At 33.3% G+C, this 20,043-nt stretch overlaps 1 protein-coding gene across 1 annotated transcript; it reads right to left on the bottom strand.

Moving 5' to 3' along the window:
- Positions 1-900: 900 nt before the first annotated feature.
- Positions 901-18,291, bottom strand: LOC133196932 (neuronal acetylcholine receptor subunit alpha-7-like). Its single transcript, XM_061332778.1, has 5 exons — positions 18,100-18,291; positions 5,710-5,754; positions 5,331-5,440; positions 1,576-2,120; positions 901-1,464 (listed from the first exon to the last, which is right to left on the bottom strand). The coding sequence occupies exons 1-5, from the start codon at positions 18,289-18,291 to the stop codon at positions 1,016-1,018; spliced, it is 1,341 nt and encodes a 446-aa protein (XP_061188762.1). The 3' UTR covers positions 901-1,015.
- Between the last annotated feature and the right edge of the window lie 1,752 nt (positions 18,292-20,043).

Raw genomic sequence — 20,043 nt, 5'->3', positions numbered from 1 at the left:
GGGACATGATTTGAACAATTTAGAATCTATGCTACCTCTGAAAGCTCCCACATAAGTTTCAGCTTTTCTGACCCAGTGGTTCTTGAGAAGATTTTTAAAGGAAGATTTTTAAAGATTTTTCCATTATATTTCAATGTAAAACTTTGATTCCCTATTTTGGCCCCACCCTACCCAGGGGGCCATGATTTGAACAATTTAAAATCAACGCTACCTCAGGAGGGTTCCATATTAGTTTTAGCTTTTCTAGCCCAGTGGTTCTTGAGAAGGAGATTTTTACAGATTTGTCCTATATATTTCAATGTTAAACTTTGATTCCCTTTTGTGGTCCTACCCTACCCCCGGGAGTCATGATTTGAACAATTTAGAATTTACTCTACCCTTGAAAGCTTCCAGATAAGTTTCAGCTTTTCTGGCCCAGTGGTTCTTGAGAAGATCTTTATAGATTTTTTTCATTATATTTCAATGTAAAATCTACGCTACCTCAGAAAGCTTCCACATCAGTTTCAGCTTTTCTAGCCCAGTGGTTCTTGAAAAGAAGATTTTTTAATTACCCACCCTATTTTTATCTTTTCTTGAATATCTCCCCATGGAAGGGGCTTGGCCCTTTATTTTAACAATTTAAACTTCCCTTTACTGAAGGATGCTTTGTACCAACTTTTGATAAAATCGGCCTAGTGGTTTTTGAGGTGAAATTGAAAATGTGAAAAGTTTACAGACGGATGGACAGACGGACCGACGACGGACAACAAATGATCAGAAAAGTTCACTTGAGCTTTCAGCTCAGGTGAGCTAAACACTCAAAGATATGCATTGAAGTTATGGAAGTGTAACCCCGAATTTTGCTTGAATGTTTAATACTGAGAAAACATTGCAAATGTAAATATTACAATATATACTTAATATCCATATGATAAACGGTTAATGTTTTGATTTATGACAAAAATATAAAATATCAGTCCCACTGAAAATTCCAATCAAATGACATATAAATGACATGAACATGTGTAAGTCACAGTTACCAGTAAATTAATAAAACCATCACAACAACTGTGGATGCTATTGTAAGCACGGTAACGGTACAAAATAACGCTCTATCCAATTTTTCAGCAAACTGCCGTCCTAGAGTTCGACGTTTTCGTCGTCTTCTCCAGCTTTCTAGCTTGAGTCGGAGCTTTCGACAGCAGACGTTCACTTCTGTGCTGGATTGATCACCTGAATCGTCCACTTCCATATAATCTTCTAACAGCTTCTCTGAAGAAGGCCTTGTATTACCTTTTCTCATGCTGGAACTTTTACGACATCTGTTGTTGTTGATGCTATTTGCTCTCTGTACGTCATAGACTCGAGAATTGCGCATGCGATTTGGAGACGAGTTCATATCAGCATGGTGGTGAAAGTGAAGGACAAGTACTGTTGATGCCACGGAGAGTCCACTCATAGTCAAAAGAATGGTTAGATACACAGCTACAAAGAGAAAACAAGACTTTTAAAACTTAAAGATAGACTTCTTTTAGACCTGTATAACGGTCCTCATCCACTCGAAAATAATCTTTTTTAAAAATGAAATTGTTGTACCTAGTATTGAGACGCTGTTGGAGGTTTTGGGCATCACCTCGTTGACCACGCTCATGAAGACGGTAAATGATAACAACACCGTGACCGCTAAGGTCATTTTCTCCCCTGTATTAGTCGGAAGCATGAAAACCAAAACGTTCAGCAAAGACAACATGGAAATGGGCAGAATAGTAGAGATTATATAGTATACAGGGCGTCTTCTTAATTCGATGATGGCCTCAGCTCCTGGGAGAATTTCACCGACGTTGTAACTCCCATCTTCTGGAGAAAATGCTTTTACCCGTGTATGTACCAAATCCCATTCACCATTAGGATAGTAATTTGTTGTGTCGATGAAGTCTCTCGCCACTGATACTTGCAATGAGCGATTGGTGTGCATCCAGGACATGACACGGATAGAACAATGCTGACTGTCAAAAGGATACTTTGCTATGTTCACTTCACAGATTGTCTGAGTGATCAGTCCTGGCTCCCATATAATCTGACCTTTATTGTCCAAATTTAGCAACATCTTTTCTATCCCTAGTTCTCTGTAACCGAAAGCCCTGAAAGGAAATAAAAAGGAAAATTTAAGCAGTATAAGCATACAATGCAAATCTATGATCAGAGCAGGTGCCCATGCAGGAGAAATAAGCATCCTCTGTCGACTGGTCACTCCCGCTGTGAATCTTATGTATTGCTCAGGTAGACGGAATATTCAGTCGTCAAATTTAGTATGAAAACAAAGGCCTAACAATTGACATGAAATATGTAATTTAGAATGCGACCCAATGACATGTTATATTTGCTAACAAGGTCATTACAACAACCATTGGATTTACGAAATGCTGTCTATAAACGAGGTTCTTGGAATCCCTTTAACAGCAACTTATCTGTCAGTAGCCTGCCTCGGTTTAAAAATTGATCGTACTCAGAGCATGCTCTCGAGTACCGAATAAGTTAAGAGACATAAACACCGCATGCAGGTGATAGCTTAATATTACTATATAAATAAGGAAAGATGGCGATGGAAGAGCTGAAGTCATTTCGTTTGTCATACAGTTTAGTTGTTAGTTGGCCTTTATCGTCCATTAACAATAAAATATCCAAACACAAAACAGATGTGATAGACTCTTTGGTGTCTTATACTTCGAGTTCACGGAGGTATATCGAGTCGACATATGAATGGATGTATCTTTGAATGTCGAGTTGAAGGCGAAAACGAGTGTATTTCTTCTGATGTAGACGTTAGTGAATAAATTGTACTTCATGGGAATTTAAAAAACAGTTTGGCTAATAAAGGAGCACAGTTAGCTCATCGAATTCCAACAGTTTGTTGGAAGACCAGGGCCCTGTTTTGCTAGAAAACTTGGGACTAAAACCAAACCGTAATTTTGGGAATAATCTCATTTTTTTACATCAATTTGAAAATAGTTTTAATCTTTTTTACCAAAGATTTAGAGAAAATATATTTATGCATGCAAATTTAAACAGAATCATTTATTGAGCAAGATTTTACAATCAACTAAAGTTCTGGTCTTAATTGTAAGTTATTTTGTAAAATAGGCCCCTGGTCTCCACGGACTTCATAGAAGTTGTCAATGAGGAACTCCATTAATTTATTGAGTAAGGGTTGTATAAAGTGTAGAAAAGTCGTATGTTATGATGTTACTGACTTATGAAAAATTTGGTGATTTTAAGACTTAGTATTATAAAATTTATTTGTAGTTTTTGAGAATCCACATCTCATTTACACCACTTCTATAGTTCTGTACCACAGTACGGCTGCAGTTTCTTTTTTTACAGCAATTAATATTTTTGTGAGGAGTAAAGGTAGGGGCTTCGTAGAGCACTTACTGGACCCAGCAATGTGTTTTTGTTTGTAAGGATTTTTATGAAGTTTTGGAATCCAGTATAGGAAGGGTACATTGAATTCACCTTCGTTGACTGGAATATATAAATATTTTTAAAAAAAAAACTGAAATGCAATTTTGAAGAATGTCATCCTTAGAAAGTGAACTGTGAAAATCAACAGAGAATGACATGAACATAATGTGTGTACCCGAAGCTCTGGTTAACAGCGGATACCTTATAAGGAAAGAAAAGATATGTTATACACCGGTATATCCATGTAGAACATAGTACAAGAGAACCGACTAAACGAAGATAAAGTAAGAGCAGCGGTTATATATACATTAATTCATGTAGAACAAAGCACACCAGAACTGATTAAAAATAAGATAGAGAGAGGTAATATAAAGAAGACAGATGTGAAAGAAGAGAATTTTTTTGAACATGTTCTCATAGTACTGAACAGTATAATGCATTTTTGAGCTTTCTAGACTTATAGAGTGGATGTCCTGACATGCCACATAACTGAAGGTAAAATTTATGATTTACATTAAATTTTGTGCTTGTTTGTTTGACTCTAGGAAAAGTAAATTCATTGTATGTATTTTTGAATAATCAGAACACCGTTCACTTTTGGTGCATGGAATACACATGTTGTTTCTAAGGAAATGTCAGCTTTTTCTTAATTATAAAGTGTTGATTCCTTTATTCTTGAGATTGACAATATGTTGGAGTTCAGATTACTGCAAACAAGTGTATATTAGAGGAGGAGTAACGAGTTGTAAGATACAATATCAGGAATCTTAATTCAAGCATAAGAAGAAACCTAATACAATTGTGCCTGATTGCCGCCATTAGAACGCCTCGGTTCACGATTGGTAACATGTTTGACGTAAACAATGCTCTTGATCCTTCATCCTTGCTTGAATCTCATCGTACAACTTTAATGGAATATATCTCTCTGTTGATCACTCTCGCGCTGAGATTGAAAGATTTCATATAAATAAGTATTCTATAATTGTCCTTTTTATACTTCATATTGAGAAAGAAAAAGAGGTGCTGATATCAAATGACAGGAATGCTTATCTTCATAAGAGAAAATAGAAAAAAAATATTGGACAAAGGGATTTGTAAAATGACAAAGATAATGCCAGAATCTACAGACATGACGAAAGATATTGTTTTACAGAGTATTCACGTCATGAGAAAATTAGATCGTAAGTCACAATACAGCATATTGTCCAAAATATTAAGATAATGATAACTGATATTGAAAAGATAGAATAGTTTTATACATCAAACTGATCCATCGTATAACATCAATCCGATACGACCTAGTTCCTGAGACGATGCTAGCATATAGAAGTCAATAAATGTGTTGTCTTATGTTTATTTATTGGAGCTTGATTGATGCATAATGAAAAGAGTAATTAGGAATCTTTGCAAGCAATATCCCCAAATTACTCTGATCATATTTGATGAGATGGAAGATACTTGGTATATTGAAATAAAATTTTAAATTAGCTACGTGTAAAAGGGACATCTTTGTTGTGATTTTCATCATTGAGTACATGTATATGTGTTTTTTGTAGTTGCTAAAAAGTTATCGTAGTTACTATTTTTGGGCTTGGGGCCCTTTTAAAATTTTCGAAGATTGTGTGGATACTCTCGTTATAAAAGCTGAATGTGATTTTTTCTTATTAGGACACAATCGTATCTACTGACGATATCTTTTTCACCAGTGATACAATAAACCAATTATAAATTACAATTCTGGGACCTAATGATAAAATGCACAACATTATATGAAAATGACTACCAGCAATGCTATAATCATTTTTAGAGATTGACTATTGTAAGGAGACATAATATTAATTAAAAAGGTTTTCCTGACTTCTTTGGAATGCACACAGTTTCAGACTTACGTGTTTTCCACAAGAAGATCAGGTGTCCAGACCTCTCCTCTGGACACTAGAATTTCGGTGACATTGTTGAAATCAGTGGCATTCCAGGTTAGGAATTCGTCTGTCCACGCCTGAAAGAGGGATGTTTTAATTACAGTTATAAAATTGTATGCAGGCGTATTTTGTAAGCCTGTGTAGATATTTCCCTGTTCATAATATTCAGATTCTACGATTTTCATCCGAAGGTACTGATTAATTATTGCACTCGACTCCAGATTTAATTTGGAATACTTTGAAGTGTTCAGCTGATTACCAGAAAGCAATACAGGAGTGTCTTTAATATATAACGCCATGGGGAAAATGCAATTCGAAAAATACATTTAATATTTACAATACGTACAATTCTCAGCCATGCATTGGTAGTCAACACTTGATTCTTGAGATCCTAAAAATAAATTGAAAAGAAATAGATCACGGTAAAAATTTTGCCCAAATCCAATATTTCAAAGTGGACAGTTTGATCTTGTCAAAGCCTTAAGGGTGGTACAGATTTCTTTTTCTATGAATACAAGTAGCGAGGTTAATGTGATTACATGGTTAATCATAGGAAGAGTGTCATAAAGAATAAGATTCCTCGCTGTCAAGCAAAGAGAAGAGAATAGATAGGCTTGTCAGTATAGGGCCAAAGGGAATGCCTGCCAATATACATTCATAGAAAAACAGTGCCATACAATGCAACAATAAGGGTATTAGTTGCATACTTCTCTCTCCAATTGATCTGTTGGGTTTTCTGTACATGGCCAGAATTAGATTTCATGCATCGTGTAAGAGATAAATCAATCTCGCCAATGTAAGAAAAATTCCCAGTGTTCAGTTTTAGATACAATGTCTTTTACATTCAGAGATTATAGACATTTCTACCTGTATTGCTTTGGTGTATTTCTTGAAAACATTCTGTTCTTATCACATTCAAGTTTATTTTTCTACCAATTTTGACATGGTTTTATATGGATTGTCTTTAATCAAGATTTCTTTATAGCAGAGTTCCTTATAAGCAAGTTTTAATGTACATGTGTGTGAAAAGTCGTTGTTGTTTATAAACTATTTTAATCAAAATAGATTAACTTTGTTTCAAGACGTCTGATGTTTAAAATTTTAGAAATCAAAACTTTGGCGAAGAACAAATAAATTTATTGGGGATGCTCGCTCCTCCATGGCACCTGATCCAACATCTGTTTTTGGAGGTCCGTGTTTGCTCTGCTCCCGATTTGTATTGTTTTAATGGACTTTGAGCTTGAATACTGTTTGTTATCTTCATATTTTATTGCAATGTATCTTTTCTTCATCCAATGTTTCAAGACGTCTGAGGTTCAGATGTCTGAGATCACAACTTTGACGAAGAACAAATACATTTATTGCAAAGTACTTTTCTTCATCCAAATTAAATGCGCAAAGTTAATGAACATATCCTTAAAAACCTACATGTATGTATATAATGCATATTTTCGATAATCATTGTAAAAATTGAAATGATTTACTAGACTAGGCTTGAAGAACTGAACCTATATCCAATCTTTTGTATGTGCAATATATATGTACAGTGAATATATTGAACTCAAACTAACGTCTCAAAAAAGCTTCAATTACCAAATTATACTTGGTGTGAAAAAATTAACGTCCATTTTTTTTTAAGTTAAAGTATATTATGTCCATTCATGTTTATAAACGTTTTTGGCAAAAAATAGAAAGAAGTATCTACTGTTCTGAGAAAAAGAGGATTGTGTTAAAAAGAACTCTGTCCTCTAGACTGGGTCGTTTAATCTTTCCTATGCCGAGGGCAGGTGGTGATGGTGACAAACTTGTTTTCTGTTTGCTATTCATTTAGTACATAGATCTATTCATCCGCTGCTATGAAAATTTAAAGGTTTTTAAAAATATATGTTGGTCTAAAATGACACTTTAAAATGTAACGTTTGTAGCATATGTACATCTAATAAAATCACGCTATTAATTAACTAGTAAGAACCCTTTTTTAAAAGCTGTTAAAAAGAGTTCTTTAGAAGTAGGCTCTTCCATCAAAGTAACGTACGGGCCAATGTTATTATATTTTACGTACTTTCATCCATTCTATATGAATATTTTATACAGATATAAATATACTCAATAAATTTTTGTTGTTGTTGTTGTTGATGCAGGAAAAAACGGCTGCAATCATTGCAGAAAAAATGTATATAACCCGCTTACCTGGATAATAGTTTTTTTCTGCAATGTCACAACCGTTATCCAAACAAAGAAAGAAAGTGTTTTATTGCATAAACGTACACAAAAACCCCCAAAAAAAAACCAAAAAGAAAAAAAAAATCCGCGTTATTCAGCAAGCAAAGTCTACGAATTTTTTTTTATTCTTCTCATCTAATTCAAACATCACATGTACATGACGCCTCTGTTACAAACAAGCGAATAATTGACCTGGTTAAAATGAACATCAAACCTATAACTAGAAGATTGTAGTCTTTAAAAACTTGCAGCCAATTAAATCACTGTTTTTGAGGACTTTTTTGCGTGCAATGACAAGCTCATTATACTAACATAAGATGATATTAGAAGAGGTCTCATATAATAAACGTGTCTATTGTTTAACATTGATTTAAAATTTGACGCCATTGTCCATTATCTCCAAGCACAGTTTGATAAAAATTGCTATTTACGTCTATCCGTGTCACTTTTTTATATCCAAATAACAAGCTACAAGTATTCCTTAGTACTCAATTTTGATGATAAATGCACGCAAAGGACACAAAAGTCATGCTGATTTTTTTTATTAATGAGGGCAAGCTATGATGTTTAAAATGGTAAAGAATTTTTTAAAGGAATAGGAAGTAATTACGGATTTAGGGGCACAAAAAAGAGAAAAAAAAGTCAGACATTATTATTGGGGGGAGGGTGAGTTTACAACTGTAAATTAGCTTCATTTTTATTGTATAATATATATCAATTGGCAAAATTATTGGGGGACACGACTCTCACTCTCTCTCTCTCTCTCACACACACATACACAATCTCTCTCTCTCTCTCTGATTTGAACATGAGAGAAAAAGTAATCGGATTTACGGAAAGCTTCCAACAGACTTTTTTTTTTATCTGCTGCCATCTTCACTCGACAATTTAGGGATATCGTAAGCATCTCATTGTTATAATGAAGATGTAATTGGCTGAGGAGAAAACAGCTGACGATGAATGATGGCAATCGTACGAGGTGGATGTCGCCCGAACCCCGTCGAATCCTTAACAAATTAACTTTTTACAATAAAATGTTGGTACATTTTGCATCGTCATGATTTCGTTTTTCTACATGCTAAACGTTTTCTTTGTAAAACTATTATGTTCTAATTTTTTTTAATGTAACTGGGTTGGTGAAAATGTGATTTCTTTCGTTTGAGGTACGAAATTACGAAATAAGACAGAAATCATTTTAAGCTTAGTGTTCTTATAAAATATCTGTGCGGAATTAAAAAGAATTATTTGAATACCTGGTTTAAATCACTTAGTCTAGACAACAAAGTACTTTTTTTACGACGAAACATAAAGCAGGATAAAACTTTTAGTAATATAAAGATTCACTTGCAACTTCTGATATTCCTATACGTTTTTGAAAAATCTTCCAACAGACTTTTTTTTATCTGCTGGCATCTTCTCTCGACAATTTAGGGATATCATAAGCATCTCATTGTTATAATGAAGAAGTAATTGGCTGAGGAGAAAACAGCTGACAATGAATGATAGCAATCGTACGAGGTGGAAGTCTGTCGAATGCTTATCAAATTAAGTTTTACAATAAATGGTGGTTTTGTTTTTCAACATGCATTAAAAACCTTTTCTTTGCGAAGCTATCATGTTCTAATTTCTGAATATAACTGGGTTGGTGAAAATATAATTTCTTTTAAGGAACGAATCAAACAGAAGTCAATCTCAGCTTGGTGTTATTATAAAATACTTATTCGGAATTACAAGGTTTTCATTCGAAAATGCTGGATTATATTATGTATTGTAGGTAGCAAGGTTCATTGTTTAAATACTTGTTTGAGACAACACGTAGAGCATGATAAAAAATCATGTATATTAAGATTCATTTAATCCAGGTTCTTGGCATACATGTACGTTCAATTACATATATGCACTTCTTAAATTTGGTAAGTTATAGGTACTTTATAATAAAGCTGCTGCGTGTCGTTGCTGAATCAAAATTATGGTTTTGTTTGTTTTGTTTTTTTTTAAATATAATTTTCAGAATGGATTTAAAATAGAAACCTTTTTTTAAAAAAATGCATGACAATATAATGGCTTAATTTGCATAAGCATTTCATGTAAGCTATACTAGTAAGTCGTAATATCATTAAAGTCATTGTTCTTACAAAAACACGCTCACGAAACAACCAAATAAAAATTAAAACATTATAGAATGATAATGTTGTATTTTAAAATACAAACTGAAACATTATAGAATGCAAATGCCGCATTATACAATGCAAATGGAAATCATAAAATATAAATAACGAAATATAGCACAATACAGCTTGAAATTATAGAATACAAATAGAAATAAAAAATTTAAATAAAATACTACAATACAAATAAAAAAAAAATACAACACAAATAAAAACTGTACCAATACAAATTGTGAAATATACAATACAACTAAAATAATTTACAATACAATTGTGAAATATACAAATGGGAAACATACAATACGGAACAGAAATAAAAATAAATAGAATACATAAAAAATATAGAATACGAATTGTGAAATATACAAATGGGAAACATACAATACGGAACAGAAATAAAAATAAATAGAATACATAAAAAATATAGAATACGAATTGTGAAATATACAATACGAGAGGAGATCAAAAAGTTCGCGAACTATCTCTATATTTATAAAACCACAATTCAAAACAAAATGAAATCTGGCACACATATGGTCATACACATGTTCTATAAATAGCACATGTTATGACGTTACGCATGATGTTGGTGACGTTTGACGTTACGCTTTCATAGCGTTACGGAAAAATAGACGTAATGCTTCTACAATGTTATAGTGTTACTAGCTTGACTGGTACCATATCGCTATGTCTTTGTACTTGAAATATGAGTAAAAAAAATATAGGCTACTTGTAATTAAACTAATGAACAAAAAGGGTGCTTTGATAAAGTTTGTTAATTACTCAAAGCACTCTCAAACGCATTTTTGTGTATTACGTTGAAGCAAGACGAATTACGCGTCAAGAACGTCCACCGGACAAATATGTTGAACCTCCTTAATGTTGCGTAAAATATTAATTAATAAAGTAAATTTATCAATCTGACATTCATTCTGATTGTTTAGATTATCACATTATAAACTTATAATTATTTTTATAATCGATACAAAAATATAAGAATTTAAACCCTCGAAAAACGGGTTGATCTTATTTTTGCACGTCATTTTAGACGCTGGACATTTCTGTTGAACTTCTGATTCATTTATTAGCTACAAAGCATGCAGTTTAATGTCAACATTAATATAGATTATTTTATGAAATATACAAATAATCACTCTTAATTGACGGAGGACCTGTAAGCTAAGCCTTTTGGAATTAAGAAACACTCAGGTACAACCTGTTCAAGTGCCTCCACAGGAAGTCAATAGTGGTACAACTTAACAACTTCCTCAACTACCTTTCACATCTTCCCGCCAAGATAGATACATTGTTTTCCCAAGCTCATCTTAAAACCCACTCACCCAAGCCCCCTTTCTTCTCATGTAAATTATGTCAACAATTTATCATATGTTCACTCTAATAATGCAACAGTAATCTGCGTCCAGTTTTCCTTTTTTCAGATTCACCAAAAGGTTCATCCGAGGATTGACAGCTCCGATCAGGATTAAAGACGATAAAACCTTTACCAGCCAGACTACTTGAAGTGATAAACCTCTTTCCCTTGTGCAGGATCCTACAAACTTGAACAATTTTACTACTCAGAATCACTTTTAGGCCTTTATTGACATAAATCAGAACTCAAAGATCAAATATACACAGACCTTGAATATCCTTAATTCGTCGCATTGTCCTCTTTTGTGATTGGCGGGTCTGGGGGGACCTAAGGGGGGTTTTGGGACATTTCTGGCCTGTGTTCCCCCCATCTGTCAACTAAGACAGAGGGCAGGTCTTGTTTAGTGGGGAAAGTATTACCCCTTATGTAGTGTATGGTTGGGGTTCTACAAGTTTAAGCCATACTTGGTGCCCCCTTCACCTCTTTTAAAAGGAGGGAAGGCTCACAGTCTGGAGTACTCAGTGTCAGTAAGTACTATTGAACCAGGGAGCAATCCTTTGGAAACAGGGTAAACAGATATGTCCCAGGCCATTCCCGTCCACATGCTAGTTGTCAAGCATTGGGACTTCACTGGCACTTGTGCTCAACACAAGGCCTCCGTCATGCCCGTTATGCACCTTTGTGTGTTGGTATTTCGGTCGTAACCCCAGACCTCCTATAAGATTTGGGGACAATGTGGCCATTTATCTCCAATGTCCATAGACTGTTCAGTGATTGTTGTATTGGAAATGTTGTGATTATAATAATTTGTGTAATAGTACTGTTGCTTAGTTGAATAAATGTGAAATGAATTTGACAGTCTTGTTTTACATTCCTTAAGGCATAGGAATAGTGGAAAGCTAATCCACGGTATGAATTGTAGTAAAAATGTAGTATGGTTCTATGTAGAGTTAGCAAGTAACTCAAATACTAAGAAATTGGTAATGGTTGAGTCAACATCCAGACTGTTCAATTAATGAAATATTTAAAATATATAAGAATTAATAGCACATTATTTTGATATAAATTGTTTCTATTTAAACTTTCTTGTAAATGAGTAAATTTAATGTTTATATTCATATGCACGTTTTTAATTAATAGCGTTACAGATTCTTATTCTAAAAAAAATATCGCTTTCTTTTTCTTGCCACCATTGAATGTAGAATCACTAATGAAGTCATAAACGACATTATTTGCTCTTGTTTTGTGAGGAAAATGAAAACTCTAGATTCATTTTTGAACATTCTACACAAGAAAAATGCGCGATCCCTGCTTAAAAAATGTAACACGTTACACGCTTAAAATACCCTTTATTTGCGCTGTAAAAATTCTATATTTTGCTTAAAATTTATTTAAATGTTATTTTCTGACTGGAATCGGGTAGTTCTATTCAAAACCTATCCATTCATACCAAAATCACCCATATTGCGAGTATTTTATAAAATCACCGATGAGTTTAATAGGTCAGGTACAAAAATTGTAAAATGGCATCAACATCGCGCGTAACGTCTATGTAAAGTTTTGTTCCATGTTTGTGACGTACCGTCACAATGTGAAAATAACGTCAGTATGTAGATGACTTGTGACAAAAAATGGAAGACTCAGTCGTATTCGAGCAACGAACGGCCTGTAAAGTTTAACGTATATCTTGGAAATTCCTTTGCAGTAGCATATAATAATTTGTACAAGGTTTATGAAGACAAAAGACGTGCCAGAAGTTTAATCATTATTTGGATTGATTGTTTTAGTGAAGGAAGGGAGATGGTTAAAATTGCATGCTGTTTGTTCAGCAAGCTGGGGAAGAGATGTCTCCTTAGTTGAGCAATTTGTTAAGAAAGATCGCCAAGTTACAGTCGATATTCGAGTTCTCTTCGATAGTCGATATTAAGTACATAAAGTCATGGCATCATTGTAATATAGGTATCCCAATATATAGTGATATCCGTGTTGAAATGAGTAATAAGTTTCTTTGAATTGAAAAGTATTTTTTAAAATGAAACTGAACTATACTTTTTGTTAGCTGTTTAAAATATATTCAGATAGGGACGTTAAGCTAGCGGTTTGGCAATAAATCAAGGAACAACAATTTGAGAAACCTCAGGAGTACTGTTCAACAATATATTCAAGAATTGGTATAAATCAGATTTGGATACTTAAAAATTCCAAGGAACTTTTAGCAAATTTGAAATCACAAAATTTAGCCAAAATCAGTAACATCAAAAGGTACGACTTTTGAACACTTTATACAAACATTACCCAAGATAGACTAAAATCCAGGCTTTTTGACATCATAGACAGCTGCTTTTTTCAATAAAAATGGAACTCGTTAATTTACTTACCTTGTCATTGGTCATTTACAACATGATTTTGTAAAAAAGACATTCTGATCGTACACACAAGTTCTCCAAAGTTGATATTGAAAAGATGTTTGAGTTTCTGATTGACAATATCTATGTAGTTTTTGGAGATCAGGTCTTCCAACAATCTGTCGGAATTCCCGTGGGTACCAATTTCACCCAGTTATTAGCAGACCTATTTTTGTATTCATATGAAGCAGAATTTATTCAAAAACTTGTACATAAGAAGAAAACACTTGCTGTTGTCTTCAACTCGACATTTAGATATATTGACGACGTCACGTATTATCAAATAACAATAGTTACTTCCATCCATATGTCTACTCGATATATCCCACTGAACTTGAAATAAAAGATACCAGAGTCTGACACATCCGTTTCTTATTTGGATATTTTACTAGAAAAAGACGTTAATGGTAACCTACCAACAAAACCTTATGATAAACGTGATGACTTCAACTTTTCTATTGTCAACTTCCCTTACATAAGTAGCAATATACCCTTATCACCTGAATATGCGGTTTATGTCTCCCAATTGATTTGATATGCAAGGGCATGCTCTACGTACGAACAATTTCTATAACAAAGCAAGCTATTGATAAACAAGTTGATGAAACAAGAATATCAACAGTCTCGTTTAAAGTCATTACTTTGCAAGTTCTACGGTCGATACAATGACATTGTCAGCAAATACAATCTATCATTAAGTCGAATGCTGACTGACGGTTTTCATACTTATTGTTAGACCAGGTTTTACACATTGAATTGTCTACTGATTTATCCGTTTTCTCAATCATGAAAAGGAGCACACGGCGGGTGTGACCGGTCAGCAGGGGATGCTTGCTCCTCCATGTCACCTGTTCCCACCTTTGATGTTTTTGGAGATCCGTGTTTGCTCTGCTCCTGATTTGTATTTTTTCTATGAACTTCTGAGCTTGATGACTGTACGTTATCTCCATATTTGATTCAATGCTGTGCCTTGTTTCATTGTGACATACAGTACCATCGCGCTACTGCTAATTCTTACAAAGTCCTTTGCTGATTATTGATATTATAAAACATTTTAACGTATTTCCCACTTAATTACAAACGTTTGTTTTACAAAACAGTTTGATTATCTTTGATTGCTTTATATTTGCTTATTCACGTATAAATCAACGAAAACATGTTGACCGCTAAATTTAACGCAGCGCCGAATGATGCATACTTCAAATCTCTAAGATATTAAGTAAACTCTCCATAATGTTCAAAATTCTACCTTTCTGAAATCACCCTTACAAACTATACAACCTTTTCTCACTTTATAGGACAGAATAGTGAACCTTTGAATGAAAAATTAAAATTTATTCGGTTAAACTTCTAACTTTCAACTTAATCTTATTCATTTAACTTACATAAACATGACTGAGTTATTTTCAAGATATTTGAAACAAAGGTTAAGTTTGTTTGTATCATCTGTTTTTAGCAAAAAGCAATTATATCAATCTTTTAAGCTAATTGCGAAGGAGAAAAGCAAATAAAATTATTTTTCATGCACAATGCTGATGCCATCACACAGTACTATAATATGCTAGATAAATGTTGTTAAATGTCCATAGTGAGATACATGTACATTTATAACGTAGATGTGAACTTCAAATTTGGGAACGGAAAGGTTATTGCAGTATGTTCAGTTCATTACTCTCAAGAATCAGTATAAGTTATATCTCTCTCAAAATCTCTGAGGAGAAATAAAAAGTTCAATCTCTCATACATCCATGCAGATTGATAATAATCGCATCAACATAAGAAAAGAATAGAGGCTTCAAACAAAGGACCAAAGAGCCACAACGCTCACCTGAGTCACCTTGGTCTTGCTGTTTTTCAAAACAAAAAAAAGATTAAAAGATACATTGTATTTTTGCTCTTTATTCCAATAAAAAATGACCTTAGATTGTGGCTCAAAAAACCCTCAAGAGGTTATGATGTAACCAAAGTTGAATCCAATATCATTTATATATTGAATAATCAATATCAATATGATCAAAATGGCTCTGCTGTTCCCTCTGGATGATTTTTAAAGCATTTTCCTGTACATAGTGTATGCATTTTGAAAAAAAAATTGATCCCAAATTTTTATCCCACCCTAAACCCAGGGTCCGTATAACTTAGGTTTATTTCCATATTATTAATACGATTTAGTGTGGCCCTGCTACTCAAAAGATTTGTTTTTAAAAAAAAAAATCCCCTGTAAACTAAGATACCTATAGTTGTCCCACCCTAACCCAAAGGGTAGGGGCGTGGTATGATAAAACTTCTATCTACACTACCTGACGGTGTTTCTGTATTAATATGACCAATCATGACCCTGTTAATCTTGAGAAGTAGTCTCTTTAAAAAAAATTCTCAATTTATTCATATGTAAACCTTTAAAAAAAATTATTCATATGTAAACCTTTAAAATATGTGGCCCTGATGTTCTTAAGAAGACTTTTTAAGATTTCTGCTATTCCGTTGTTAAACTTTGATCTCCCATTATGGTTGAAATTTTCCCAGTCGTTCTGGAGAAGAAGTCAAAAATGTAAAAATTTTACAGACAACAGAGACGAGACGACATGTGACAGATCCTTCGATCAAAAAAGCTCTTTTAGCTCTTTTGTACGGAAGTGTATTTGTGCCATGTAATACTTTTTTTTGAAAGTTTGTAATTCCAACTTTAAAGCTAACTTTTCCAACTTTAATCTTGGCTTTTCCAACTTAAAAGTTGGTAATTTCATCTTTAAGACTGGCTTTTCCAACTGTAATATTGGCTTTTCCAACTTTAAAGTTTGTTTGTTTGTTTTTTGTTTAACGTCCCTTTCGAGAATTTTTCACTCATATGGAGACGCCACCACTTGCTGGTGGAGGGCTGCACATTCAGACCTATACCCGGACTCAGGGCCATTGAGCAGTGAAGGATCTTTTTCGTGCCAGCATCTAATGCGACACAGGACCACGGTTTATACGGTCTCATCCGGAGGACCAGTCTCCACATTCTGCAGTGGGATTCGAACCTGCCATGTAAGGATCAACTCCTTTTTAAAGTTGGTAAATCCAACTTTAAAGTTGGTAAGTCCAACTTTTAAGTTGGTAAGTCCAACTTTAATTTGAGCTTTTCTAACTCTTTCTCAAGTTTTTTCCCCTTTATCTAATATTATTATCAATTCCATTTATGCTACCTTAATACACTGAAACAAATTGTTGATCAATTAAACAGTGTCAATTATCTTACAAATATTTTTGAACTTTAAAATCCCTTATATTTCTCTTGGTCCATCTTATATAATTTTTTTAGGGATAACTTTATACTTCTCTGTAAATGAAACATTTCATCCACATCTAATTAAGAGAACAGACATATATAAATTTGTTGAAAATGAGATTAAACAAATGGGACCATGGTAGGTAATTAAATATAGGATGAATCAACACTATTTTTCATGCTACGAAGACAACTATACTAAATTATCAATTCTGTATATGAAAACAATGAAGATTATTCCTTCTTTCATCATAATTATATAATTAAATTGTTTATTTCCATTGTAATTGTAAAACAGCAACATGAGTCCAACTACAAAGCATACGAATATAACGCATGAACACCTAAAAAGTTGGAAAAGTCGAAATTTAAGTTAGAAATGCCAACTTTTATTGGACAAGCCAAGATTAAAGTTGAATAAAGTTGGAAAAGCCTACATTTAAGTTGGAGAAGCCAAGATTAAAGTTGGAATTATCAACTGTAATGTTGGAAAAGCAAACTTTAAAGTTGGAATTACTAACTTTTAAGTGGGAAAAGCTGAGATGAAATGTGGAATTACCAACTTTTACATTTGAGCCTTTGTCTTAGGTGAGATAAAACTCGAAGAGATGGCGTTTATTTCGCAAATGAGATTAGAAAGTTTGTCATCGTACGTATGAATTAGAATAACGGTTTCTTAATTTATCCATAGCAACTACTTCAAGACACTTATGTAGTTAAAACCTTAATCTGAAATGAAGTTGCATAAATCATTTATACAGTAAAATTATCACACGAAACGATGCGTTTTGTACAGAAATCATTTTCCTTTTTGTAACCATTGTTTGACCATACAAAAGTTTTAGCTTAAATGAAGTTCAGTCAATGTCTGAAGTGCCAGATCAAGAAACACATCTACACAAAATAATGATATTATACATACAAATGTCATTAATTAATGTATACCGTACAGATCAGGGCATTTAATGCAAAATTGACATGACAAACGGACATTCACACGAAGAATTCTCGATCTTACAGAGATACAAAAATTCACACATCACTCTTGTATTTCTCGGGCATGTAGTTTAGGGGTGGGCATGGGCGGTTGAGGTGGCCCCCTCATTTTTCCGACATAATGTTTTATGTATTACTGTTAATTAAGTATGAAAATGTTCAGTGAAAGGCTGGCTCCCCCTTTTTTGTAGTATAATCAAATTCTCACCATGTTAATTTTACAAACATTTTTTTTTTGGTCAAAAAGATTGGAACCTAAACATTCAAACCAACTCATTTCGTTCAAAATAAAAGGTCTTACCAAGTCATGTATCATGATGATGTTGAAGGAGATATTAACGTGTACAGCATCGTGTTGGTTTCTTACAGGCCTGACACTGTTTCTGTAATTCTTGAACAAGGAGTCATGTAAATTCACAATATCATCAGAGGACGAACAAACACAGCAATGGGCTGTAAAAAAAAGAAAACAGAAAAAAAGAAATATGACCATTTCAAGCTTCAAACTCATCTACTTGTTCTTCTATCTAGCTAATGATGTTTTTGAACATATACGAATCTGATTTAAGATTTTGCGACAATTCCTTTCCTCTTGTTGGAAAAAAATGTATTAAAACTAATGAGTATGGCGATTAACTTCACTCCTGAAGCAATGGGATCGTAGGAATACGTGCCATGATGACGGAAAACAGTGGCAGAAGGGAAATGAATTGAAAACAGGAAACATCAAATATTTATATTTTGACATTCAACGACATGGCTGACAAAAAATAAGAATTTAGGTGGAATTTTTTTTTAAAAATATTTTCTTTCAATGCAACATCTACTTTATGTAATAATGATGATAATTCCAGGAACATTTTAATTTCTGATTGCAAAATATTTCCAAACATATTTTGAAGAAAATGGGACGTGCTCTGCATGTGGACCAGTGAAATACTCTCTCTCTCTCTCTCTCTCTTTCTCTCCAAAAAAAGCAAGCATTATCAAGGATTTGTTATACATTTGGAAAAAATACAAGAGATGCAAAATATTATCAAAACAAAATATAAACTGTAGCAAATTTAAAATAAAAAGCCCTTGAGATAAGAAAATAAAAACCTCTACTGATTTTCAGTATACCCTTGGTATGAAATACTAGTATTCTGACTTGCCGACCGACTGCCTGAAAATGACCCGACTCAAAACTTTTTTGTAACCTCCTAAAAACGATATTTTTTTTCTTTTTATTCCTGGATTTTTTCATCCTGTCGATATATATGTTGAAATTTTCTAGGAAAAAAATTCCCTACCTACCTACCGACCCAATTTTTTACCCTGAGTCGGGAGAGGGCAAACAAACATTATTTTAAAGATGGCCTTATACAAACTCTAATGTCTGACGCAATTTTATTGGAATAAAAATTATTCATTTTCCGGATTCATATCATTTTTTTCGCAGAAAAGAAATTCATTCTTCAAACTTCCGTAAATATGTTCCATATGTTGAGCGTTACAGAAAGGCCAATTTTCAATCACTTTTATAATTACTGTGTCATAATATTGCAACATCTCATTTAATTGGTTTTATAGCAACAATCGTTATCAAAATAAAATGAAAATATCAACTTAAGACATTTTATATAAGTAAAATGAATAGATTTTACAGCATAGATTTTAATTAGGTCCGAAAATACATAGCAATCCAGGCATCCTTTTTTGTGTGCATCATCTGTCCTTAAAAAGAATTTTTTTTGTTCAAAGTAATAAGGCAATATGTTACAAAACATCCTTTAAGGACTTGATTTGGTGCATGTTGTAAAATGTTAAAATTCGTCATCCAACATAATCTGTAACATGTATCTTTAGGTTGCAATTATTAATGTAAACATTTTTAAAAGAAATATAGAAAGAAAACATTCAAAACTTTTGGGAAAGTTTTGTAATTTAGAGTCCTTTACGCAGAATTCTTGAAATTATTGCTGCTATTGCAAATTTTAGTGGCAAGTTTGAGAACTACTTTTTCAGAAGAGGATCCCAGCCCTCAGAAGTTTTGCCTGGTATAAATTCTCTCGACGCGTACTGTACTATACATGTATTATTAAAAATATTGTAATAGAAAATAATTTCTATTAAAAAAACTCACCACAATAAAAAATCGAAATACCGATAACAAGATTCCGAATATTGTTAATCCGAACTGTTGAGACCGACATCTTAAATCATAACACGTATATATCCTAAGAAGTTTGGCCAATTTGGTATG

Source organism: Saccostrea echinata, unplaced genomic scaffold (assembly GCF_033153115.1).
Source record: "Saccostrea echinata isolate AGI-Se365-2 ecotype Australia unplaced genomic scaffold, CSIRO_AGI_Sech_v1 ptg000030l, whole genome shotgun sequence".
Lineage (NCBI taxonomy): Eukaryota > Metazoa > Mollusca > Bivalvia > Ostreida > Ostreidae > Saccostrea > Saccostrea echinata.
The sequence above is the reverse complement of the archived record's forward strand: the minus strand, read 5'-3'. Positions and strand labels throughout refer to the sequence as shown.

What these genes read in the sequence shown, in the direction of transcription:
- LOC133196932 (XM_061332778.1), bottom strand. Translation starts at nt 18,291, where the DNA reads ATGGTCATATTTCTTTTTTTCTGTTTTCTTTTTTTTACAGCCCATTGC. An exon ending in TCATCATGATACATGACTTG is followed by an intron (nt 5,755 to 18,099) that starts GTAAGACCTTTT and finishes ATTTATTTTTAG; the next exon opens with GATCTCAAGAATCAAGTGTT. An exon ending in GATCTTCTTGTGGAAAACAC is followed by an intron (nt 2,121 to 5,330) that starts GTAAGTCTGAAA and finishes ATTTCCTTTCAG; the next exon opens with GGCTTTCGGTTACAGAGAAC.